The following is a 21,207-nucleotide window of genomic DNA, read 5'->3' on the forward strand; positions in this document are numbered from 1 at the left end:
CACCCTGACTTTTCTTCCCCAGGCTCTTTCCTGACTCTCCTCTTTCCCCAAATTCCACCTCTTTTCATCTTCTCTCATAAAAGATCAGGCCTGCCAGGGACATCAATCAAATATGGCAGAACATGCTACAGTAAGAACAGGCACCTATGGCTGGATGAGGCAACTGAGTAGGAGTCAAAGAGCCCCAATGGCACATGCCTGATTTCTAATCTCAAGTGTGAGAATCAATTACACACTTTTTATGAAAGTTATTTCTGAAAAACATGTAGAATTCCATGATATTAATGTTCAAATCTTTCTCTATTGTTTACTAATGCTGGTGCTTTTCCACTTATACTGTGAACATACTCTTGAATGAGTGACACAATTTTTAAATCTGAGGATTTGAAAAAAATAAGACAAGTATTTCTTCATGCAACAGAACTAAATGAACTACCAGACAGTAATAAGATTTTAGAATAATAAAAAAATTAAAACCTAACCAACTTATAGATAGAGGCTACAAAATTAGATAAATATTAAGAAAACGAATTGCTTTAAACTGGACTTGTTTTTTACAATGCTAGTTAAATAATTTAGTCTTTTAACTGAAAATGTGATTTAATGTCTATATGTTACAAAAAGGCATATATGTGTAATAATATAGTTTTCAAACTGCAGCAGAATGATGAGCATGAGAAGTAGACAGATTCTTTTTACCTGCAGATGTTTGTCATGGTAAAATAAAGTCATCTTAATTTTGGTAGGTCCATGAAGCTGTAAAGTGTTAGTCAAGTCCTTAAAACGTGTAAGAAAGTTACTGAGGCAGCAGATAAACTATAATAAATCAGAGTACCTGGGTATCTTAACTCACAGCTATAAATGGAACACTTGAGAGGATGAGGTGAGGGAGTTGCCATGAGTGTTGGCCAATTTAGGGTACAGCAGAGAGGGCAACATGCTTTGTATAAAGTGTGAGGAAGAATCATATGCAGGCAGGCCTTTAAATGCAGCATTTCAAATTCACAGCATGGTCTCAGATATCCTGACCTACTGGAGTTTTACAGACATAGGTAGTTTTACCCATGGGGGAAGAGGAATAACTGTCACATCTACAATAGGTTGAGAGTGGGGTTTTAAAGCAGTCTAAAATTACTTCAGACAGAATCTGCGCACTAGCAAGAAAAGAGAGGTGTCAATGCTACCTAGGAGACCCTTCTTGGTGGTTTCTTACACCTCTGTCTTCAAGAGAATTCTTTTGAAAAAAAAAAAAACTCTGAAGGACATTTTTAAGTTGTGAGAAGTGTATTTTACCTGTTTGAACATTTAGTTGGATGTACTTTAGCCTTGAAGCCACAAACAGTAAAAAATTTCAAACCACATACACAATCACATTAGATGTAATTACTAAATAAAAAAGGATTAGAGGCCATGAGAAGGAGAGGAAAGAGAGAGAGGGTGAGACAGAGACAGAGAGAGAATAGGGACAGACAGACAGACAGACAGACACAAAGAGAGAGAGAGAGAGAGAGAGAGAGAGAGAGAGAGAGAGAGAGAGAGAGACTGAAAGACAGAGAATGACACAGAGAGACTGGGCCCGGCATGGCCTTTAGAAACATCAAAGCCCACCTCCAGTGACATACCTCCACAAAGGCTACATAAGGGTTACATGGGAGGGGTTGGAGAAAGATGAGAAAGGAAAAAATAATGTAATTATATTTTAAATCCAAAACCAATAAAAGCCTTTAAAAACTATAAAACCATCAAATAATAAGAAATAAATTTTAAAAAAAGAACCAATTTTAAGATATAGAACAATAGGCCAAATGCTTTTTGAATACACACATACATTTAAATATAAACATATAAACATATATAATACACACATGTGTGTACATGAATAATCATTTAGATTTTTATAAGTAGAAGCATCCACAATTTTAGGTAACATACTGCTGTCTTTTGCCTACAACGATACCATCTGCAACAATTCAACAAATATATAAACACACATCTACTCAATGCTTGTAAAATGTGAAAATTAATTTCTAAGTAAATATAAGTTAATGTATTATTGATTGTCAGTTATGAATGATTTCTGAAATAAGAGAAGCAGGAAAGATCTGGCGAAATAAAAAGTATGAATATGAATAAGTCATTCTACACTCCAAAATTTTTATAAGTAAAAAATAATGCAAAGAAATAAAACTTGTTATACATGATGAGAATATAGTTTAGTGCCTATATTAACCAACATATGCTAAAAGCCCAAAGAACAACAAATGCAGATGGTCGAGCAGAAAAATTAGGTTGGATGTGGAAAACCATTTTCAGAGGCATAAACCATAAAAATAGACACAAGTGTGCCAAACCAGAAGCAGGAAATTACAAATTAAAAGCATGATTTGAAAAAATTTTTATACCTACTGAACTTATAAAAATCAAGCCTTAGATGCATCCACACGTATAATTCACATTTGTATGCATGTGTGTGTGTCTGTGTGTATGTGTGTGTGAGAGTATGTGTGTGAGTGTGTGTGTGTGTGTGTGTGTGTGCATGTAGATGTATAGTCTGCATATTTGTAAGTAGATGCATCAAAGGCAAAGCTAACATGAAAAGCAACTTGTACAACTGTAATCCTGCATAGCCTAACAGAAGGTAACTTAGGCACAGGGATTTTGGTTGTATAGGTTTCCTGAGGCTCTAGTAAAATGGTACCTGCTCTGTCACCTCCCTGTATGCCCATCACCTGAGTTTTGTGCATATCTGTCATGAGGCTATCCATGCTGTGTACAACAAAAGCCTGAATATTGGAGTCATAACTGTAATGAGCCCATCGTAATGAATGCCTAAGTTACTTATTTCCAAGAAGATCACAGCTGACACAGTGGAAGTGGAGCCTTGAATTCAGCCCACAAAAGGAAAAGATAATGGGGATATATCTTGTGGAAATACATAGTGCACAATTACCAGGCAATGTGCAAAGATGCACATGTAGAAACAAAGCACAGAATTATTGTTTTCCAAATAATAAGAGAGCCAAATGGAGAAAATCCAGCTATCAAAATCAAGTGAATGAATAGACAACCACATAAACACGCATTGCACTCCTATCCTGAAGGTTATGCTTTCCCTGTCTTTATATGCAAAGGTGAATGACTTGTGAGTACAAGATATCCACATGAAATTGAAAAGTCAGGTTTCTGAAATTTATAAAGTATATTTTCTCTACGGTGAAACTATCATTGTGGATCTTCAAAAATAAAGTTAATTTGCCATAGAAAACCCGAGTCCATTTATCTGTGTGTGGTTTGACCTATTTGATATAATCCCAAAATACTATTGAAATACTATTGGAAAAACTATGCCAATAAAACCCATAACACCCCAGCTCTACACAAAGAAGTAGAGGCAACCTAAAAAATCTGAGAATGGAAGAGGTGGCCTTCCCTGGGAAAACCACACCATTAATGTCCGGTTTCAACTGGCCCTGAAAACATACATACAGATAGAATTATGTGGGTCTAAGTGGTTATATACTTAGTTATCATATGTCTACACAAAGACATATGCATATAAATAACATAGTAAGAAAGAAAGAGAAAGAAAAGGAGACCCTGAATTTAAAGGAGAGGTGGGTAGGTTTAGGAGTGAAGAGAGGAGAGGGAGAACTACAGTAAAGTTATAATATAAAAAAATCACTGAAGCTGAAAATAGCAGATGGATCAAAATAATAATAGTACGCAAAGAGAGAGTGAGTGAGTTAGAGGGTAAATAAAACTAATATATAACTTAGGATTACACAAGAGGGAATGAGCTCAACTGTCACTGGGACATTTTTAAAAGCGTGCTAGAAAATTAGCAATGTCATAGAAATTTGATGATAAAATTATTTTGGCCCTTGAATGTTTACTCTAACCACCATATTAATTAAATTTGATTCCCAAAGAAGACAGTTTCATATTCAGCCAATTCCTTTTGGTTATTTTTTAGTAACTTGGAGAGGAATGTGTCCCAGGAAACAGAGCTAAATGAAGACCTAGAGGTCCAAGAAATTCATGAGCATACTGTCTACAAAGAAAAAAAAACCTGCCTGAGACATGAAGCTTCCCCAACTGTAAAAATTTATAAAAATTGTTTAGCCTATGATAGGTGAGCCACACTAAGGGTTCTAGGACTTCTGCTATGGACCTGACCTGCTCAGTAGAGAAAATGAAACTAATGATCCTAGTTTAAGCCCAGGTACCCATTTAGCTAAACTACCAGGAAATAAAAAGAATACATGCTTCAGAAACCTGTAGGTTAACCCTAAAATACCTCGAATGAGGAACAGCTTAAACATATTGTTTGTGAGGATTCAAACTATGAAAGCTGAAATGTGGCGAGGGTGCAAACGTATTTTGTTTAGATGAACCTAAGTTTCCTTCATAAGGAGTCTCTTGAGGTTGCTCAGTGGGTCAGAGAATGTAATGAGCAAGCAGACAGGATATGGAGGGCAATAAATCCAAGAGGATGAGGAGCAGTGGCAGGAGGCTTATTGGGACATTTTGGTTTCCATTGTTGATACGAGTTCAGAGAGAACCCATGTCATAGAATAAGGTAAAGAGTGAAAACAGGAACCCAATATCTATGCTCACCTCCTAATGAGCATAGCCCCACCTGTATCCGGAATTCGCATGCACCTTTAACACACACAAACACACACACACACACACACACAAACACACACACACACGCACACACACAAGTTCATGCACACACACATATTCACGTGCAGGTATACACACAGGCACACACACATATACATGCATGCACATAAGTATATACACACATACGTACAAATGTGCACATATGCATGCACACATAAAAAAGTACACACACACATTCACAATTTTCTCTTATGGTATTAGGTTGTAGCAACTAAAATGGGACAAGGGAAAAGGCCAAGAGAAAGAAAAGAGAGTTCTTTGTTCCATTAATTTTAATTTCATGTGGATTTCACTGGGGGTATGTGTCTGAGCCTTTGTCCTACATTTTTATTTTTGGCTTGGAATTCTTTGATTGCTTAGCAGCGTGCGCTTAGATCTGAAAATCTGTTCACTTTTAACTTGGTATTGTATGTCTGTTCAAATATTGAAAGTTATCAGTTCATTTTACTTCTTGGTTAGCTTAGAAGCCATATGCATTATGAGGTTTGATTTTGTTGAGGTTGTATTAGTCACGCTAATATTTAGGAGCTTCATCAACTTAAACAGAAAATAGAACATTGGATTAAAATATACCTGTTCTTAATTTCTTGATATAGATATATTGACTATCAGTTCTTTTCCTTTAGAAAGTATTTGTGTAAATCAATAGGCACATACATTAATTTTCCTTCTGTACTCAAAGGAAATTTTCTTCAAAGTGTTCCAGAGTTTTCTATAAAACCTTGAATGAGTTCACTCATCAAAATCATATAAATTTAGTTCTAACATGTAAACCAGAGCTTCACAAAAAGATCCACATGTTGGCACACATTTATCGGAATTGCCTTTTGGTATGACATTAGCTCAGGGGAAGCATTCTTATTCAGTGTTCTCCCAACATAATTTTAGAATGCCTTCTTTGGAAGTACGTTTTGCTCATAACCAATTTTAGATCAATCTTTATTTGACTATATCAAAATTTAAAAGTTCATTTGTATGCTTTAAATGTGGGAAAGGGTGATGCATTAACATGCTACTATTTATTTCCTGGTTGCTTGTGCTGAATACAAATATCTCGGTTTGCCATACAAACCGATACTGCTTTAATTGAGAGCCAGTCTGTTCTCCTTCCTGAGTTAATCTCCATGTGAGTCAAGAGGCAGGGAACTGGAGCGAAGCAAAGATTCTTATGTACACACTGACAAAGGCAAAGGAACACAGTCCTGGCATCCTACGCTCTTCATTTCTTTTTAAAGATATCTATTTGCATGCTACTTATTTTTTATCTTACACTTGATGGAGCTTTAATTATGTGGCTAGCTTTTCTATCAATTCCAATTTATAGTTGTTTGAAATTCATTCCAGGTGTCAGCTTGAATCATCTGCTTCTCTTTTAATGATTAGGGCACATAAATATTTCTTCCTCATAAGTACGCTCTTCCGTTGGCTGTTAGCTTACGCACCTGGGCCTGCATGTGAGAAGATGTACATTGTGCAAGTAAAAATCTAGAGGGGATGTTACGAGGAGGCCTTCCAAAGAACAAAGCAACCCCCGTAGTTCCATAAAGAAGTGCACTTCCAGGCTGATACAGAAAACCTCCCATGACACCAGAATTATCATTGTCAAAGATTTTCAGTCACTTGTGAGGCATTTCTGGCTTTTCAGTACTTCAGAGTGTTATCCCAGGTCACACGTTCTACTGTACATGTAACTGACAAGGTTTCTGTGTTGCAGGATTAAAATTTTTGCAGATTTTTGTAGCCAAATTAAAAATAATTGGCAGTTCAATTTAAGTAAGGGACGTTAGATAAAGCATTGTCAGACTAACAGGTGTGACAGGTGATGTCCTTTAGAACAACAAACGAAATGCCAAAAATCAGCCCAGAGAGGGACAAGGGCAAATTGCTTTTCTTCAGGTTTTGAGCCTAGGAACAAATGGCTTGCTATTTTGTTTTGTTGATAACAAAAATAAAAAAAAAATGAGGTTGAAAGAGATAATTTTTCTTCATCCTTTGTTCTCTGCCCTTGTTGCTATCACATTTACATAAGAACTTTCCGCTTTTCAAGGTGAAGGCTTTCCAAAACGCTCCACATATACGAATCAACAAAATAATTTAACATTAGTTTAATTTTTTATTTGCTTTGTGTATAATCTTGTTGCAACATCTCAGTGCTGTATGATAGTCGCAAACAATACTTGCTTTAAGAAAAATGACACAATTATGCACGTTTATAAACCATTCCATTGTATAATGCTCAAAAGATGTTTTTTAATGAGCTTAACAGGAAGAAATTAAAAACAAGATAAAGCTCCTTGGAGGCAATGCGGAGTAGTTAAGGAAATTATGCAGTGCTAAATGGGCGTTTAGGAGAAAGCAGAGGAGACTTGAAAGTCACACTGGAGACTGACAAACTGCTTTGGCTTCCGAATTGAAGACTCTCACCAGAGGAGACAGAAAACTAAATCTGTGAGCACAGGAGACAGGATCACCGGCTTAGTTTGGGGCATTTAAGTTAAATTGGAGCAAAAAAGCCATGCTGGATATTTTCGTTTCCTCCCTATGCCCTTGGGGAAGGCATCACGACAAAGCATTAGATAGGCTACCATTGATCTCCTGAGTCTATAGAATCTATCTCGGCATTTCGTTGAAATTGTCTGTCAGTATATTGCATCAGCACACAGGACTGCAACACATAGAAATGAAGAAGTAGGCTAGACTGAGGAGGTTAGGATAAACTTTTAAGTTAGTCCACCATAAACAAAGGTTTGCACTGTACCTTCTGGGAAATCCCTTTACATTTCACCTGAAATTTACTTGTATTAAAATCTCCTTAAGATCAGTCTACACATATTCGCACAGGAAATTCTTACCGGTTTTTCCAGAAACATATTTGTTCAGCAAACTCCTATCCATATTCCAGTACTGAGAGTGTTGTCAAAGTTAATTTGTAAGTCAGCACAACGCAGGGACTCTGATTCCCATTATGACATATGATAACTGCTAAGTAGGTTAGCATAAGGCAATTTCCGTGGGAATAACTAGGATATTCCAGAGAGACATCGCTTCTTCCATAGAATCCTCTTAAAGAATTATATTATTTCATTACACGTGAGAAACCAGGTAATTCTTTATGTTCTGTCACCGCAAACGTGTAATTTCACTGACATGTTGCATGGTCGTTTATTTAAATGACATTTATATCTCAGACTCATATTTTTCTCCAGCTATTATATATTTACAAACCATCTTTTCTGCAATATAAGAATTCAACTTGAAGTCTTTCTCTCTCCCTCCATCAACCTGCTCCTGCCTGGTTCCCTCCCTCTGCCCAAAAAAGCTTTTCTGATAGAAAGCTTCAAAAGCTTCAAAGTACTTTTTTTTATTGGTACCTTTGCCTTTTATCCCTCAAATCTTTTCCTGACCTGGTTACTCACTCCTGTGAATCACACACTTAGAGATGCTGTGATCTCTCTTCCCTCCTCCCTCCAGCATTACTTCTGACACAACTCCAGTTGCCTTGAACCCTAGGGTCCAGCCAAGACAAATTACATAGCTGATATTGAATGCTACCTCTATTCATTTTGTCTTCCCTAACAATGACAACAACAACAACAGCCAGTCTTAGTGCCGTTTGATCTTCTGCTTGAAAAACTTTATTAAATTTTAGAATTATTTAAATAATAATTTAGGTTGATCTTTCCACATTCAAAATAAATCATCATCTTGTGATTTGGGGATTAATCAAAATATAGCACTCATGTTTTATTTCTATTTATGTACACATGCATAAATCATATATTTACTTATGTTTATAATATGAATATATTTTAAATTTATTTGCATGTGTGTGAACCTTCTTGTAAAAGCCCAAGGAGGCCATTCTCTTGAACCAGAGTCACAGGCAATTGTGACTAACAACCACCATGTGGATGTTAGAAATGTAAACCTGGGACTTCTGAAAGATGAGAAAAATCTCTTAATCACTGAGCTATCTCTCTAGCAAGAAAAGTAGTGAGAGGAATTAAGCTTAGAGAAAATACACAATAAATATGAGGGAAGAGAGAACACATCTGTAAACTACCAACATGTAAACAATTTAGGACTATGTCCTTTGTCAAAATCCAGAATTTAAAATTATTAGAATTACTAACTGCATATATCTGGTTAGACAGCAAAGAGTTAGACATAGGACTTAAACAACTTTTACTGAAACAAATGCTTTACTGGAATTATTTCTAATTCATGGACCCACAAGTACTTAGACAGAAATATAAATGACAGAAAATAAACAGACAAATATTTGAAAATAATTTACTATATATTGCTAAACTCACGGAGCTAATACAACCAGAGTGCTTTAAATATATTTATATTTATACTCCCTAGATAATATAAAAGAGAAAAGAGACCCTTTAACCTCATGTTCTTGAAGCATCTTCCTGGGACACACTTGGCAGCTGCTCTTGTAGAAAACTACTTGATAACTTTAAATATGCAGATCAGCCTAGGGCCAACATTACCTTGGGATTCTCAGTAGAGGAGAGGTTGTCTCTATTTACAAAGTGAAAACCAGCACTTATTAAATCAAATCTCTCTTAGACCAGGCAGGGATTATGGCCGCCTCACAGCTCAGTGATGTACCTTCCTTAAATCCCTATGTACATTATAGAAAAAATTCCTTGAAAGACCTTGTCTGCTTATCTGTCAGCTTAAAATATATGGGGAACCCAGAGGCAGTTTCTTCATTTTGGTTCTCTAGCATCAAACAGCACCACCAAAACATACATTTCCATTTTCTCCCAAATGTATTAACATTTTAAAAGGTTTGAGTGTCATGTATGAAACTGACTACATGTCATAAATTTGACATGGATCCAGATTATCAACTATAGGTAACATGAACAAAAGAGGTTAAAGAACATTTGTAACATACCAATTTTGATGAAGTATTTAGAAGTACCAAATTTAATTTTAAATTAGGTGACTTTTCAATATGTTTCCTATATCCCCAAAGTAGAACCATGATCATTTTGCAAATCGAGTAATGTTAATGTTCAAATCATAAAATTGGTAGGTAGTTATAATATCTACCTCATATAGATAATGAAAAGAGTAAACAAATGCATTGACAGGATTCCATATATGTTTTAAAATGTTCTTTATAATTATTTTATACTGTTAATCTATTTTTTAACAAAACAAATAACCCACATTTAAACTAATAGGATAATATCATTAGTCTATAAAGAGAATTAAAATAAAACACACAAGCATGCTTACTATGAAATTGTTTCTACACTGAATATTCTGTTACCAATTTTCGGCATATATAATTTTTAGAAAAAGCTAATACAGAAAAAAATGAGATGGTTTTAAAACCTTTAAATTTATTTGCACTACTGAGAAATCTATTATGTATAACTTTTCTAAATAAGAACTTTCCTCTAAGATACTTTGAATTCTATTTCTGAACTGATGTTAATCAAATAAGGAAGGTCAAGTTACTTTGTTACTGTTCCCAGTAACTTGTAGGGAAAAGTGGTGCAGAGTGTAATTAGTTCAATCATTCCATTTGCATTTATCATAGAACTGGAAATTCACATAATAAACCTATCATTCCCCCTTAATCTGTGATTGTTTGTGTAACAACATATGTAACAAAGAAATCTTGCAATTGTGTCATGAGCGATCTTTGGAGTCTACAGTCCCTTCTTAAAAGTTAGTTAAGCTGCTATGGCAGAACATAAACTTATATATATTAGTACTCCTTGATTTATCAGGATACAATGTTTACAAACATACCTCTAATTCCTTTCTATGTGAAGGTGAATGACAGCAAGGTTTTATGAAGCCTGGTTTCCTAGAATCCTGTACTCATTATTAAGAAAGATGTGAAAGTACTCGTGTCCTTCGTCCTCTGTCTGTGTGGTCCCTGTGAACAGAGCCTGGTGGTCCTTTTGAATTATGTGGAGCCATGCAGCACATCATGAGAAGAGTGGTATTTTTCATCTCACCCTCTGATGCTTTATCCTGCTTTCCACCTGAGTCTCATTACTGTTTGGACACATGTAGTCCTTTCAGAAAGGGTATCTAAGTCACAGGCTACATACAGATCACTTAATCAAACAATTAGTCTCTGGTCTTGAACCCTTCCTTCTGCTGCCAACCCCAGAAAGTGGAATTGAATGTATTAAAGCGTACACTCTGTAGCATTAAAGAATGCTAAGATCGGTCTCACAGCTGTAGACTGTATCCCTGCCTTCTGACTCTAGGCTGCATGAAAATCAACATGAGCACATTTCCACCAGAGTGTTTTGTTTCTTTATATTAAAACCCATTCAGAAACAAATTCTTTTGTCTTCAGTCTTTCTTTCTTTTTTCTTTCCTTCCTTCCTTCCTTCCTTCCTTCCTTCCTTCCTTCCTTCCTTCCTTTCTTCCTTCCTTCCTTCCTTCCTTCCTTCCTTCCTTTCTTTCTTTCTTTCTTTCTTTCTTTCTTTCTTTCTTTCTTTCTTTCTTTCTTTCTTTCTTTCTTTCTTTCTTCTCTACCCAGCAATTTAGTCTAAAAATCTTGTTTCTTCTTAAAGATTCAATGAATGAGGAAATGAAGGGGGAATGGATCTGGGGAACAAATCTGGAGGGGGACTGGGAGGAGGGGAGAGAGGAGAAAGTGGGTTTGGGATACATTGAGAGAAGAATTCATTTTCAATAAAAATTTAAAAATTTTAGGGGAACATAAAAGAAGTAAGATGACTAGGCCTGATTTGGTCAAATATGAAGTAGATATAGTAGGCGTATAGAAATGAAACAAAGTTTAAGTCAAAGAACATTTCTACACTAGCTGAAAAGCAGTTGTCCTACAGTCTTCACTAACAATAGTCATAATTGGTGATTATTAGGCAGGTTTTCATTACTGTCCTAATGGCTGAGGATCTCAGCAGGTTTGCCATATCTTCCTTATATCGTCATTTAGACTTAAGTGAATAGCAGCTTTCAATCTCAGAATTGGAAGTACAAGGGAAAGTGAAAGGGAGGAAGTTCCCACCATGAAAACCTGTGTTATGTTACTGGGTGTGCCTTAAAAGTCACTTGTGCCTTTGTCTTTTAGTTGTAATGCCGAGCAAAAAAAGTAATGTATGTGGTCACAAAGGGGTCTCAAAAAGCCGAACTGCCAAATTTAATGCGTTGTCATTTTTCTGAAGCTATGTGGTGATTCACAAAGAAATTTATTTAGATTAATAAATTTGTAATTTTGTTTAAAAAAAATTGTGCTCCCCAATGTTAAATATTGAATATTGTTTATAAAATTTAAGAGGAGCTTTAAGTTCTATATTTAATGATGGCAACAAAGAATCATTACTATATATTAACATTTGTAAACACATGTTTATTCCAACTACCAGTGCTGCACAGACACTGAATTACTTAATCTTACATCACCTCTCTAAAAAGAATACACTACAGCCCAGTGTTACTGATGATAATGAGAAATGGAGAGGTCAGTTTAATTTACCACAGTGGAAAGCTGCTAAGTGAATTACATCATTGAGACTCATGCAGGGTCTGTTCTTGAGCTGTCCAGAAAGCAAACCACTACCCAAGCCAGGAACCCTCAAGAAGTCATGGACTGGAAATGCAGTTAACCTAAATGGATTAACATAAGTGGAACAAGGTTCATAAAAGACTTAGAGGAGAATAATTTTACATGTCCCAGTAAGTGTCATATTGGCTTCCCACTTTAAGTATAATATTAGATTAAAGAAAGTAGTGTACTTAAAACGGATTTCTCAACACTTTAAACATGACAAAGAGAATGTTGTAAGGATGAAATATAGAGAGAGTGGATCTGGGGGGAGAGGAGATGGAGGATGCTAGAAAGAGGGGAGGGAGAGGAAGCTGTGGTTGGGTGAGTTTTTTTGTATGAAAGAAGAATCTGTTTTCAATGAAAAGAATACTAATGTGGTACATTTCTATCTTTTATTTTTATGTTTTGGCTTGCACTATAGTTTCTATCTTACAGTTTGCAGAGGTTTCCTTCCCTTGCTTGATACACTGGGGAAAATATTAAGGTAGCAAAATGTAAATTTGTTATATATATGTCAGTCTTCAGATTTCAGTGATGTTATGTATGCAAATGTTCATAGAACAATACTTGCTAAACTGTGCATATCTAAACAAATGATATTAAACATTAAAAAATGGTTTTGTGAGGGCTTGATGCCCCAGCGTAGGGGAATAATAGGGCGATGGAGTGGCAGTGGGTGGATGGTTGAGCACCCTTATGAGGCAAGGGGAGGGAGAGTGAAATGGGGGGCTTTCAGGGGGGAAACTGGGAAGGGGGATAACATTTGAAATGTAAATAAACAAAATAACAAATAAAAAAATCACGTTTCCAATCTTAGATGACCTATAGTAACAAATAATATTTTATTTGTCATAGTTGAATGTTCTTAATGGATACATTGTGAATATACATAAAATAAAAGATAATCAAGAAAAGTACTCAAGGAAATATATTTTTACCTACAATTTAAAATAATAAGGTAGGTAGATTACAAAGTGTATTAAAAATCTTCAAAATTTATTGTGCTATACATCTAGAGTTGGATGCTGCGGTCAGCATATCTTTGTTGCTACTAACAGTGTGTTGTAAATGCGTATTTAACCTTGGCTCAATTGCTGAATGGAGAACATAATACTGAGTTATTACAAGCCAATAAATTATCCAATAAATAAGTCAATAAGTAAGATGTTATGGTGTCAAGTATTTTTTTCTTTACAAAATTAAATGTACACAGTATTTCCCCTGTTTCTATTGATATCATGACAATTATTGTTGCCACATTACTGTGTTATATTTTGTGTAATAAACCTAATGGCACAGTCATGGATCTCAAGTGAATAAAGGCAATAAATGCATATTAAATGAAGGATTCACAAGGAAAACACAGCAAAATAAATATGGGTTTATTGATCCTATTCGCTTGGAAATGTCTGAGTCTTTTCATTCAACTAGCATTTGTCAATTACTTTATTGAATGTACAATTCAAAAACAAATTTTATCTAAAATTAATGAGAACTTTAAATTGGATATTCTTCCAATTGACATATGTTAGCGATGAAGCATCTCTTTTCAGTGGTTGCTTTATTGAGGAATACAGAATTTATTAGATGTGGTTCATTCCTCTCAACTTCTATATTTGATTTTATTTATAATAACTTTTAAATATATAACTTTTACATTTATTTTATTTCATTTCATTTTAGTTTAGTTTAGTTTAGTTTGCATGTTATGTGCAACACATGCATGGCTGGTGCTCTCAAAGGTAAGAAGAGGGCATCAGATGCCCTGGAACTGGAATCTTCAATTGTGAGCCACCGAGTGGGTACTGGTATTAGCCCAGGTCCTTTGTTAGGGCAACAAGTGCTCTCAATGCCCGAGCCATCTCTCTAGCTCAATATGTTCGTTATCTTGACAACAGATTCAAGATGATAGTTCAGAATACATATCGAATGTGAAATTTTACATTGCATTAACTAGTGTGGTTATTATTAAAATGCTCAAAAAACCCATTAAAGATTACTATAGGTATCTGCTACCTTGATGAATAACACAACATTAAGGAAAAATTGAAAATGGAGTACATGGTCTCTTTTACTATATATTTATGGTTTAAAAACAAAAACAAAAACAACTCCTCCAAAACCCCACGTCTGGGGTTGGGGACTTAGCTCAGTGGTAGAGCGCTTGCCTAGGAAGCACAAGGCCCCTGGGTTCGGTCCCCAGCTCCGAAAAAAAAAAAAAAAAAAAAAAAAAAAACAAAAAAAAAAACCCACATCTGATGGCATGTAAATTAAATGCCTAAATATAATCATATATATGCTAGAGACTGAACACACACATATATAAAATATATACAGACACATGGCAAGCATGTTCAAATAATTTTATCTGATTTTATAATCCTACAACACATATAATTTTAAAGGAATTCATCCTAGTTATACACTACAGACAAGAAAAATCTAGATTAATAGCACAGAAAGAACTACAGTCCTCCTCATGAAGAGTAAAACTACAGAAAATATTAGAAATCTTTCCAAGTAATATCTGTATGAAGTTACAAATACGATAAAAGAAAACTTTGCCATTCCAAATTTATTTTATCATGAAGAGATTGAGCTGAAGTCAAAAGTAAAATGTGACCAACTTTGATGGTGATAACCAAGAATAGAAGAAAATTGAGAATAAAGATCATGCCCAGCTCTAGAACCATCTAAGTTTCGTTAACAGTGAATTGATTGATCAGGTTGTATGTGTATGCTGATTACTTCTTAATATATATGTGGAAACAATGGTTATGGAGGAGGCCTTGAATTTGGGGGTGTTTGGACATTGGATGGGGCATGAGAGAAATAGCAAAGATACAATTACATTTTCAGTTCTTTTTAAAACTGAAGATAATAGGATAGAATAGAGATCACACTAAAACATGATATTTTTTGCTTGATTCATTGCAGCTCTAACTTCTGTCTTGAAGTGGAAGAACTACTGAAAGACATATAACTAGGCTGAGGCCTCAAAGTCCAGTAGCATCACTGTCATGAGTTTCACATTTCACATATATAATCTACCAAGATTTTGAAATAGATGGTTTATACTTCCATTATCTAGCCAGAAGATAATGTCTCTTAACATATCCTTAATTGATTTTTAATTGATTCTAGAAACCTGGAAAATTAATTAAAGATGCATTTATCTATATGTAGACCAGAATTATTAAATAACTTTAGGAGGTTGCCATGCGGAATGATAGAAAATATAATTTACATTACTTCCCAAAGTTCTGACTACCTTGGCATTTAAAATAGAGTCCTTATGATTCGATATTTTATTAAAATTTTATCTTCAACTTAGGATCTTACTTATTAATATCTAAGTAGAGAAAAATAGTCATTATAAATTATTAGCTTCACAAATGAGCATATTCCTTTTACTGGATTAGATGGTTATTAAGTAATTGTTACATATTTTGTGTGGAAAGAGGCGGGTAGTTGAGATTCAGAGTCCCCAACTCTGTAAGGAATTTTCCAAAATTACTTAATTTTACCATTTACTGGAAGTTTGCTAGTAAAACATCACAAAGTTTCTAATAAGCTAATTGGTGATTTGTTAAGTCTGACTTTGTACTCTTGATCTTATGATCTATAGAAAAACAGTTAAAGCACACTTACTTTGGGGGAAGCGAGGAGGATTGTCGTTGACATCTGTGAGAGTGATGTTCACTGTGGTGGTTCCAGACAAACCCCCCATCTGACCGCCCATGTCCTTGGCTTGAATAACCACCTGGTACTGTTCCTTGTTCTCTCTGTTCATGTTTGGTAGAGCTGTCCTTATGATACCTTTGGGAAAACACAAATGCTATGTCATCCCACTGTGTGGTCCCTTCCAATTTAATCAATTTTCACAGTTATGATATCAAGTGATATATTCAAACTAATTATTATAAAACTTATTTCATATATATTCTTAGTGGTTGTTTTACGTGCTATGTACTAGTAATATCATATTCTAAACTTACATGAAACCCAAAACAGTTATATTTCTATTAGTTCAATCACTTACATATCTGAGCTTTTAAATATAGAATAATCAGGCTGGGCATATATCTTAGTAAGTAAAGAGCTTCCTACACAAACACAAAGACATTAATCCTCAGCTCCCAAATAATGTCAGCAAGATTCTGCTAACACATCTTGGGGTTGGGGTGGGATGCACAGCAGGAGGGTCTCTGGGATCTATCATTTAATCTGCTTAGACAAATGGTTGGAGTTCAGGTTCATTTGGTTTAAAAACAACACGTATATCAACTGAAAATTAAATCTTATGTCCCACTCCCCGTGCTTAGCATTAGTTTTGTTCTCCAACTTATACTTGCAAAGATCACAAACATGGTAACACCAATCCATTGCTCCTGACCTGTTTCTGGTTCCACAGAGAAATAAGGCTGCCCTTGAAGTATGCTGTAAATGACTCTGGCGCTGTTTCCATATGAAGGGTCATCGGCATCTGTAGCTGTGACTTGCACCACAGAAGTACCTGAAGTATCCAAACTCAGCTTAGTTCTGCACAGTACCAGAAGGAGGAGCAAAAGTGCTTGTTTTCATTGAAGACATGAGTGACTTTGGCTTTAAAAACGACCACTTTAAGGAACTGTTACATACAGTTTGGTGACAGATATAGATAAAAGTATACAGTGTTGCAAAGGAATCCTAAATGCAACTTAACAACTTCTATTCAACCAAAAGTTGAATGCTATGGACACAAGAGGTGACGCTGTATTATTTCAGAACATAACAGACATGGTCCCTTTATGAATGTGGAGACCAGGTATTATTAAAATAATTTTTCAGATAATAGACTTGTTTAGAGTAAAGGGCATGTCTAAATCTCAAATGAGTAGGTATAATCTTTCTCCCCTTGCTCTAATTAACTCAAAAAATAATTAACATCTGCTCTAGAATACAATTTTGTGAATAGATTGAATTCCAAATTTAGAAACAATCTAAGATGACCCAATGTTCCCAGAACTAAGAGATGTCTAAGAAGATTCACAATATCAATAGACTTTATGCTCGATGAACACCCAAAATCCTTGGGGTTTAGCAAAGTGCAATAACATCCCCAGAACAAATGTTTTGAGAGATACATGAGTTTGATTATTAAAAATAAAATACCAAATATTGAATTTAATAAACAATCCTATTAATTTGCATAAATTCATACACATTTGGAAAGTTTATTGTTTATGAAATCCAAGTATATCTTCCTCTAAAAATGTTATTAGGCTTCCCTAAATTTTGGATATATTATCACTAACTATTTGATAAAAATAAAGTATTTACATTATCTCATCAGTATATCACCTTAACATTAAAATTATATTCCATTTTGTTAAACATTATACTTTTTACTTTTTATTTTATATACTTCATAATACTCAGTGGCTGCAAGGGTCCCAGTATCTGGTACATTGTGTAGAGCTGAAAACGATTCTAATCTTAAGATATTTGGCTTCAGGATCTTACATGCTAGCTGTAAAAGTTATTATAATAAGTTTCATTTTTGTCCTTCCTACTGAAATTGAGAGGTATTTTCTGGATTACTAGGCAGGTCTACTTGAATGTGCTGTGAAGATCTGCAAATCCACAAGCCATGTAAAATGCAATAATATCATTTTCTTACTCACTGCTTCTTTACTAAAATATATATGCATTTTGAGTGGGGGATAAAAAGAGATTTAAGTTAATTAAACACAATATTGCAAGAATGATTTGATATGACTTCCATAGTCTTCATACATCATAAATCTTGTAACTGCACTTACCTACAACAGACATTTCAGGAACGCTGGCTGTATAAATTTCTTCTGGGAATGTAGGCTCATTGTCGTTGATATCGTGGATTTTGATCACAAATTCTGACTCTGGCTCAACTGGCCTCAGAGTTCTTCTGTTAATAGCTTGTGCACGTAGAGTATAAAAGGCCTTTTCTTCCCTATCAATTCTTCGTGTGGCGTGAATATCACCTGTTTTTTCATCAATAATAAAAAGAGTACCAGCTCCGTCTCCAGACAAAATATATTTGAGCGATCCATCTCCTTTATCTTGGTCTGAATGAAGCTAGAGGAGATAAAATGAGCATAGCCATGAGGATGACTAAAGATGCACAGGAGTAAAAGGATTCAGAGATGACCCTTCAAATCCCATCACAAATAACGGGGTCAGTGATCTCAGTTCTATAAATCAGATCTGAGTAGCTTCTATCACACTCGAGGACCAGCAAGAGCTTCTCCTGTAGCATTATGAAATGTTTTCCAAAAACAAACAAACAAATAAAAACCCAAAAAACCCTCAAAAGTTAAATCAAGTTCTCTCTTCCTGCTCTGCACATAACCCTTTCTATGAACAAATAAACCCTGATAAAGACATCAGCCGTGAGAGTGGAGTGCTTTCAAGTAATTCTAGAAATGTAAGGTTATTACACTTGATCTTAGACAAAAGGCTGAGAAGTGATGAAATGTAAGGTTATTTTACTATTATATTTTACAGGAAATTCAGCTCCAATCAATTATTATTGACTATAATTAGTAACATCTTAGGATTTATGTGTCTTTTCCGATTATGAGACAGATTTCAAATGTAGGAATAATAAACCTAATATTAGGTTGCATATGAATATTATTCTTACCCTGAAAATATTTGTAGGTCTCAAAACATAGTATAGATATCTATGTAACACAGGTACATATATACTAATTAATAAATAATATAAAATGTAAAGTAAAATAAGGTCTAATATTGTACCTTGTCAAGCTCTCTTCTTAAAATATCTGCAATGGGGCAAAACGGTGACTACCTTTCCTGTGCCTATAGCAGAACCACACCAAACCTTTCAGAATGTTTTCAACACAGTTTGTACTTGGGACTATGTGTGCACACCAGTCTAGTGTACATGTTCCTGCAACTGAACTAGGAATCCAGATATTTCTGTTTCGTGAGAAAATTCTACGTGAACTATTTTTCAAAGGTATCCATAAAGCAAACCAGCCAGGCTTGGAAATTCATGGATCGTAAGTTAAGCTTTTGAGACACTGAACAGAAAATCCTTCTAGGATAATAAATAAACTATAGGTTGTTGAATCCAGGATACCAGTACCAAGCATCTTCCAGGTAATGTGGCAGTCTACAGGGCTAAGAACTTATCCTGGAATTGTTAGCTTGTAGAAGAAACATGTTGACACCTTAACAGACACAATGACCAGGATTACAACTATATCTATTTGTATTATATATGCAATTATTACTGTTTCGATATATGTAGTAAATACAATTTTTATACTTAATAATACACCTATTTATGTTGCTTTTTAATTTCTATAGATCATGACTTAATAAATTTCATATGCAGGAAAGTAGTGAATGGTGGGGAGGGATTTTTAACTGGGGAGAGAAATGGGAGAGAGGGACTGAAAAGAGGTGGGGGTAAAATAAGTTACTGTAAGGATGTTTTTAAAAAGCCATTTAGAAACTTACTATTTGAAAGCTTCATTCATAGATATATTCATATAAAGTTGTCTAATTAGAGTTACCCTGTGCAGGGGATTATGTTCATTCTAGAAGTCAACAAATTAATTTGCCAAGTTAAAGCCCAGTGGCTGATGTGTGATAACTCTTATCAAGTTCTTTGTCAGAAAAGCCCTAGAGACTCCCAAAGCAAGAAAGGGTCCCTGTTAGGTCCCTCATGAGAAAGGTATGTCTACTGCTGAAGACAACAGGCACATTACTTACTGGACATCGAGAGATCCAGCCGGTATAGAAGTGGGAGCTTCTTCCCTGCTGGCTAACACTCATAAAACTGGAAGGTGCTTTCCAGGCTTCTAAAGGGGAATAATGTGAACAACCTGGCAATGCTCTGAACCTTGTGAACAGACATAATGACCATCATGGCAAGGTTGTGCCCATGGATGCAGTAATGGTATGAATCATAGGAATATAACCAACCATTTCTGATTAAATTTAAGACCTGTTCAATAGAAAAAAAAAAAAACACACATGCCTAGTATGGCAAATCTGAACAAAAACCCATGGGTGGAGTGCTCACAGGCTCTGGGCTGAAACTAACAGTTGCTAAATGGATACAGTGTTACGTTGCTCTCTAAATTCATTTCTCTCTACACACAGATTAGTGCAGCCCTCAGATTTCATCTGAAATGTCTATCAGCAGAGGATGGTGGTTAATATAGAAACACAGACCTCTAAAGCCTGCAGACAATAAGGGATGGTGGAGTGCTCAGCCACAAGTGAGACATTTTATCACACCATCTTCCCAAAGATGAGGTGCCATCTCAGGAGAAGAGTGAGATTTTAAGAGGCCAGAGAAAACCACTGAAAAATAATTATCTTCTGGACATAGCAGGATCTTTGCACACATGAACGCAAGACAGCTGTAGATGCCTTTGCACAACCTGCACAAGATCAAGCTGTTTACTATCATAAAATGGTGTTGGAAATGGTTCATGAGCCTCCACTATTAACTGAGGAGCTAATGATTTGTACGAGAGGGAGTTTAAGCTTTTTTTTAGGGTGATGGCTTCTGGTAGGTCATGTGTACATAGCAACTACACGACCAAGTCAGGCTTCTGCCTAGCCCCGGAAATCATTATATGAGCATAAATATAAGCAAAAGTGAATATATTTATATATGTGATTGTATTGTTCATTACAACTACATTTACAAAAGTGCTTTGCTTCGTAACATTGTATGTTGATTAGAATTTAGCAATCTGCTCTGTATAGAGCTGCATTGTCAATTCAGAACAAACAATGAATCATTACTGGTATAATGGATACACATATCTGAACTGTATAGGTACTTTAGAGATAAAAGAAGTTGAGGAACAAAGAGTTATTTATTGAGTGTGTAACTATTTGAAAGCAAGAATACAAGAGAAGTAAACTCAGGAAGCATCAGTAAT

The 21,207-nt window shown here is 35.2% G+C and overlaps 1 protein-coding gene across 4 annotated transcripts in view; it reads right to left on the reverse strand.

The window, feature by feature from the left end:
- Positions 1-21,207, reverse strand: part of Cdh10 (cadherin 10) — a 198,682-nt gene that overhangs the window by 30,904 nt on the left and 146,571 nt on the right. For all 4 annotated transcript variants that reach the window (XM_032898752.1, XM_032898751.1, XM_032898749.1 and 1 more), the window contains exons 3-5: positions 18,058-18,352; positions 16,650-16,769; positions 15,905-16,072 (exon numbers count right to left, since the gene is read on the reverse strand). In XM_032898752.1, coding sequence (XP_032754643.1) covers positions 15,905-16,072; positions 16,650-16,769; positions 18,058-18,352 — 583 coding nt within the window. The remainder of the gene's footprint in view (positions 1-15,904; positions 16,073-16,649; positions 16,770-18,057; positions 18,353-21,207) is intronic.

Source organism: Rattus rattus, chromosome 3, assembly GCF_011064425.1.
Source record: "Rattus rattus isolate New Zealand chromosome 3, Rrattus_CSIRO_v1, whole genome shotgun sequence".
Lineage (NCBI taxonomy): Eukaryota > Metazoa > Chordata > Mammalia > Rodentia > Muridae > Rattus > Rattus rattus.